The 6,423-nt window shown below is 57.4% G+C and overlaps 1 protein-coding gene across 1 annotated transcript; it reads left to right on the top strand.

Annotated features, from left to right (window-relative positions):
* Window positions 1–1,247: 1,247 nt before the first annotated feature.
* MYC (MYC proto-oncogene, bHLH transcription factor) lies at window positions 1,248–5,280 on the top strand. The gene is made up of 3 exons (XM_037381425.1): window positions 1,248–1,584; window positions 2,524–3,226; window positions 4,296–5,280. The coding sequence occupies exons 2-3, from the start codon at window positions 2,539–2,541 to the stop codon at window positions 4,856–4,858; spliced, it is 1,251 nt and encodes a 416-aa protein (XP_037237322.1). The 5' UTR covers window positions 1,248–1,584; window positions 2,524–2,538; the 3' UTR covers window positions 4,859–5,280.
* The last annotated feature ends 1,143 nt before the right edge of the window (window positions 5,281–6,423 follow it).

Raw genomic sequence — 6,423 nt, 5'->3', positions numbered from 1 at the left:
AATAAATAAATAACAAAAATCCCAGCAGGGTGCCCGCGGTGGGGATGGGACATCCGCCTGTCAGCGTTCTGGGGGGGACACAGGCAGAGGGGTGTCCCTGCGGGGTGTCCCTCTGTCCACCCCGCGTGTGCGGAGGGCAGCACGGGGAAGGGGCGGTGGGATGCGCGGGGCGCGGCTCGGCGGGGGCTGGCGGCGGCCCCGGGGGAACCGCAGGTGCGTGAGCTGCGCCCGCCCGGGCGGTAGGAGGGGGGCGGCGGTGGCCGTGCGGGTCGCCGGCAGTTAGCGGTCTGAGGGGGCCGGGGCGCCGGTGCCGGCGGGACCCGCTGAGGTAGGGGCGCAGCGAGGGGCGCCCCGTCGGAGCTCGGCCGCCGCCGCTCCGCGCCCCTTCGGGGATGGCCGAAAGGAGAGGAGGCACCGCGGGCAGGGGCTGCCGGTGGGGTCAGAGGGGGGGCGGCACAAGCCGAGGAAGAGGCACACCCGGGGACCGCCGAAGGGAGCGCAGCGCGGCTGCAAGGTGACCCCCGTGGGGCTCTGCCTCCGCCCCCCCAGCCTCCCTCTCCCGGTTTAATCCCCTGCAGGCGCCGGCAGAGGCGGGATAATCAAGCGGCGGCTGGGGCGGGGGGTGCCCGAGCCACACACGCTCCTTTGTGCCGGCCGGGAGCCCGCGCTGCCCCCGCCGCCCCTCTCCCCCGCGGGGCAGCGCCCTAGCTGCGCGCCGAAGCCCCCCGGAGAAGCGGAGAGGAGAGGGCGAAGCCCCTTCCCCGGCCGCCGCCATCGGAGGGCACCGCGCTCTCCCTGCCGGAAAGCGGCGGGAGGGGGGAGCGCCGAGGAGCTCCTTTTTAATCCCTACTAGTATTTTTTTTTTTTACGATGTTTACTTCCGACCTCTCCTCCTTGCGCGGCTCGTAGTAAAAAGCTCCAAAAATAGTAAAAAAAAAAAAAAAAAAAAAAAAAAAACAACACATATAAAGGGCCGCGGAGCGCTGCGTCGCCCTCTCCGCCGCACCGGGAGGACCGCGCCGCGGCGCATTTCTCCGCGGGCGGGGGGAGAGGCGCGGAGCTGCGCGGCCGCCCCCTCGCGGCGCGCCCTTCCCGCGGCGGGAGCGCGAAGCCCGCGCAGCTGCCAGGGGCGGGCGGGGAGCGGCGGCGCGCACAGAGGGAGCGCGCACACAGGGCCCCGCGGTGCTGCCCCCGCCCCGCAGCACCTCCCGCCCGCCCCTCGCCGGCGCTTTAAAGGAGGAAAGCAAGTAAACTTCTATTGTACCGGACAGAGCGCGCCGCGCCGCCTTGGACCCTACAATCCGCCTCACGCCGGGAAGGCGGCTTCTCTCCGCTGCTCCGTGTGGCTTTTTTTAAACCGTGGTGGGAGGAAGAGATCAACGTTCTCCCGGCGTTTTGCCTTTTTTTTTTTTGTTTGTTTGTTTTGTTTTCCTTCCCCGTCTTTGCTGGCGGTTCTTTTTTATTAATTTTTATTTTTACATTTAAATATATATATAATTTTTTTTTCGCCTTGTTTTGTTGTTCCCCGCACCGCCCGCAATAATTGCCTCGCTACGTTTCGCAGCTGGCGCCTTGGAGAAGCCGGTGAGTTGCGGGGCTCTGCTTTTCCCATCACTCGATCCCCCGCGGTTGTGGCGTTTGGACTGACACGGGCTGGTGACACCCGGGCTGCCGGCGGGGCTGCGCTCCGCGGACGTGGATACCGACGGTCCCTCCCGAGGGACGCTCTCCTCTGCCGGGGCACCGGCGTTGCCCATCCTTTTCCTTGCGCTCGGATTTTTTTTTTTTTTTTTTTTTGTATATTTTGGGGGGGGGGGGACGGGGGGCGGGAGAAGCATTTGCTGTCTCCCACGTATGCGCGGGCAGCTTTATGGTTATCGCACATATTGCTTATATGTATACATATGCATATATATATATATGTATATTTGGCAAAGTTTGCCAAGGTCCCTGCCCGTCCCCGCGCACTGCCAGCACGCCCAGGTGGGTGGCTGGGGAGCAGCCTGGCTCTCGGCTGGAAGCCGCCGGGCGCTCGCCGCCCCTTCCCGCCCAGCTCCCGGGACGCGGGGGGCGGGATGGGGATGGCGACGCGGCCTCGGGAGCGAAGGGCCTCCGTGCCGGCGCCGGCCGGAGCGGTGCCCCGTGCGAGCGCGGAGGGGCGGCGGGCGGGAAGCGGGGCCGGGCGGCAGGCGGCCGGGCTGCGGCAGCCCCGCCGGGGGAGCCGCCGGCCGCGGGGAGGGCGGCCCGGGAGTCGGCAATCGGGTCGCGCCGCCCGGTCGTTTTGCCGAGCTTGGAAGGGGGTGAAGAGAGGTCGTGCGGTTTTTTATTTATTATGATCAGAATGAATTTTTTTTTTTAATCGCGAAACGCGGCTGCGCGTTTCCCCGGCGGCACGGCGCGGGGAGCCGGGAGGGAGCGCTGCGCGCCGGGGGGGCCGGCGGCCCCGCCGGAGCCGGGGGAACCGATCCCCGCGGCGGAGCGCGGCTCACCCGGGCGCCCCCCTCTTCCCCCTCCCGCCCACAGGCACCAGCCGCCGCGATGCCGCTCAGCGCCGGCTTCCCCAGCAAGAACTACGACTACGATTACGACTCGGTGCAGCCCTACTTCTACTTCGAGGAGGAGGAGGAGAACTTCTACCTGGCGGCGCAGCAGCGGGGCAGCGAGCTGCAGCCCCCCGCCCCGTCCGAGGACATCTGGAAGAAGTTTGAACTGCTGCCCACGCCGCCCCTCTCCCCCAGCCGCCGCTCCAGCCTGGCCGCCGCCTCCTGCTTCCCCTCCACCGCCGACCAGCTGGAGATAGTGACCGAGCTCCTCGGGGGAGACATGGTCAACCAGAGCTTCATCTGCGACCCGGACGACGAGTCCTTCGTCAAGTCCATCATCATCCAGGACTGCATGTGGAGCGGCTTCTCCGCCGCCGCCAAGCTGGAGAAGGTGGTCTCCGAGAAGCTGGCCTCCTACCAGGCTGCCCGCCGGGAGGGGGGCCCCGCCGCCGCCCGCCCCGGCCCGCCGCCCGCCGCGCCGCCGCCCGGCCTCGCTGCCTCCCCCGCCGCCTCCGCCGGCCTCTACCTGCACGACCTGGGCGCCGCCGCCGCCGACTGCATCGACCCCTCGGTGGTCTTCCCCTACCCGCTCAGCGAGCGCGCCCCCCGCGCCGGGCCGCCCGGCGCCAGCCCCGCGTCCCTGCTGGGCAACGACACGCCGCCCACCACCAGCAGCGACTCGGGTGAGTGGGGCCCACGCGTGCTCGGGGCAGGGCGTGGAAATCCGCGCGGCGCCGAATGCCCCCGCCCCGGGGCTCGGCTGGGGGAGCGGGGCCTCCCTCCTCACCCCCCCGCTCCCCCCCTCCCGCCCCGCGTGGGCTTTTTTAAATGCCACGTTAGCGAGGCACAGAGAGGCTCCCAGGGAGTATTTCCTGGAAAACCGGCCCAGTTTTCCTTCCAGGGCTGGAGGGACGAAAGGGAGGGGGAAGAAAAAAAGGAGCGGGGGGGTGGGGCGTGGGGAGAAACTTTCATAACGGGGTCAGAGTCGGTCGGTGTCCAGCGCGGTGCCCCGGCGAGGCGGGCTGCGCGGCCCCGCGGGCCGGGAAGGGGTTAGCCCCGGCCCCAGAGCCGCGGGGGAATGTGCCGTCCGGGAGGTGCTAGTGAAAGTGACTACGGAGGAGTGAATGGGGCTGGGAAAGTTTTAGAAATGCTTCCTTAGGTGTTTGACAGCCTGTTCCGCTCCCTCATAAATTTGGTTTGAAAGTGAGTTTCTACTCCAAGCGCCACAGCCTCCCCTGGTTATTTCGGGGTTGTTGGTTCCTTTCCACCCCCCCTTCGATTTTCCACAAATTAGCAGATCAAGAGCGCTTCGGCAAACGTCTCTGAATACACATGTGTGTTAAGTAAGCTTTCTTTTGAGGCGTGGCCAAAGCCTTCTAAATCCTTAATTAAGGGCAGCTTGAGTCTGGGAGCTTTATTGCGCTGTACTGCTGACAACCGAGGTTTAACTTCCCTGCTATCTTTCATGCGCTCCTCGGAATTACGCAAGATCTTTAAAACTTTTTGAAACCAGGGAGCCAGGGTTTGGAGCACAGACCTGTGTCCTATTATTGCACTCGAAGCCTTGCTTCCTTAAGGGAAAGGCTCCTGGGGAAAGCTGAGTCCAGCAGCATCAAATGGGTTTAAGAAGGGTTTGTCAATGGGTTCCTCACCATGCAAGCTCAGAGTAACCTTCCCTTATAAATACAGCGGTCTTGAGAGCATTTGCGTAGATCAGCTTATGGATTTTGTTTTTTCCCTCTCCCCTTGCAGAAGAAGAACAAGAGGAAGACGAGGAAATCGATGTAGTTACATTAGCTGAAGCGAATGAATCTGAATCCAGCACAGAATCCAGCACAGAGACGTCAGAAGAGCACAGTAAGCCCCACCACAGCCCACTGGTTCTCAAACGGTGTCACGTCAACATCCATCAGCACAATTATGCCGCGCCTCCCTCCACCAAGGTTGAATACCCAGCTGCAAAAAGGCTAAAGTTGGACAGTGGCAGAGTTCTCAAACAGATCAGCAACAACCGAAAATGCTCGAGTCCCCGCACGTCAGATTCGGAAGAGAACGACAAGAGGCGAACGCACAACGTCTTGGAGCGCCAGAGGAGAAATGAGCTGAAGCTGAGTTTCTTTGCCTTGCGTGACCAGATACCCGAGGTGGCCAACAACGAAAAGGCGCCCAAGGTTGTCATCCTGAAAAAAGCAACGGAGTACGTTCTTTCCATCCAGTCGGACGAACACAGACTGATTGCAGAGAAAGAGCAGTTGAGGCGGAGGAGAGAACAGTTGAAACACAAACTCGAGCAGCTAAGGAACTCTTGTGCATAGGAACTCTTGGGCATCGCTTACAATAACCCAAACTAGACTGAAACTATGATAAATATTAATGTTTCTAATATTGCTCATGAACTACACCAGTCCGTTGAGTATGGAACTATTGCAACTGCATGCTGTGCGATTTAACTTGAGACTACACAACCTTGGCTGAATCTCCTCAGGGTTTGGCCAGAACCTCAAAACTGCCTCATGATTGATACTTTGGGCATAAGGGATGATGGGACATTCTTCATGCTTGGGGATGAACTGTTCAACTTTTTTTCTTTTAAAATTTTGTATTTAAGGCATTTTTTCATATGAGAATCCAAAAAAAAGTCGTCCCCAAATTGCTGTATATATTTACACATCTTATTGCCATGTAAATACCTTTAATAAAGCCTTTATAGAAAAATGTGCAACATTAATACGCAACAGTTGTGGCAACTGGATTTATACTTGTCTTGAACTTCTGTGCCATAACATTTCACAATTTTTTTTTATTTAAATACATTTTTCTTTTAAAAATGATTTTTATTTTGTTTTTAGATAAATAAATATTTGCCCAAAATATAATTAGCTAAATTCTGTGTAAAGACTTTCCTTTGTTTCCCACTGTTGTCATTAGATGCCTATTTCCATGACATCCTTCTCCCTGTCATCATGGCAGTGACCTGACAAAAGTCAGTGGGGAGTTAGGTGAGAGAAAAATGATGATGGTTTGGCAGCTTAGTTGGGAGTTGAGTTTCTTCCCCTTCTGTTAATTCAAGTAGACAAAGTGGTTGCTTAATGTGCTTTGTTGGTTCAACCAGTGTTGCCACCAATGTCTCCGTGAAGGTGGTAGGAGCGATGTTGTTCTTGGCTATGGTCATCTGCCTGCTGAAAGTACAGTTGAGGTGGTGGATTTTTACACCAGTCACCCCAGCATATAGGCTCTGCATTCCTTCCAAATACATATAATTAGATTTTTGGGGCATGACCTTCATTCTGCACTAGAGACCCAGCTATGTATTTTGAGGGCTGCTTTGTAGTAGGCTCACCTTAATTGCTTCCTGTTTGAGTTTGAACAGAAGTTAAATGGGATAAGAAAATAAACTGAGATGGTGAGTGCTGAAGTTGTTAAAACAACAGAGCGGTTTCCCTTTTTAAGTGCTGAAATCAGCAGAGCCAATCTTCCTGGCCAAACACCTTAACGCTTTATTAATGTGAACAGTTACTCGGGAATTCAAGGAATAGAAAGTTCAAGGACGCACAAAAGGGAGCAAAGGAAAAGAAGAGCTATTTCTCACTTGGAGAATATGCTCAGACAGATTCCTAACATTTGCCAGACATATTAAATCATATTTACATTCAGGAATTGTCTCATGATCAGCTTTGGATGGGCCATAAAGTACTCCCTTGACACAGCTCCTAAGATGAGATGTGATCTTTTTCTCCCCTCCTTTCGCCCACTTACCTCCACTTCGGTCAGAACTTCAACAAGAAATGAATGAGCCCTTTGATGTGGGGGAAGAAGGCGCTTTTCAAAAAGTTGAACCTTGTACTTTCTAATTTTCATAATTCCTGTTAAATACATATTT

The sequence above is a fragment of the Falco rusticolus genome, chromosome 3 (assembly GCF_015220075.1).
Source record: "Falco rusticolus isolate bFalRus1 chromosome 3, bFalRus1.pri, whole genome shotgun sequence".
Taxonomy (NCBI): domain Eukaryota; kingdom Metazoa; phylum Chordata; class Aves; order Falconiformes; family Falconidae; genus Falco; species Falco rusticolus.
Note: the sequence above shows the minus strand (reverse complement) of the source record. Positions and strands in the feature narration are given on the sequence as shown.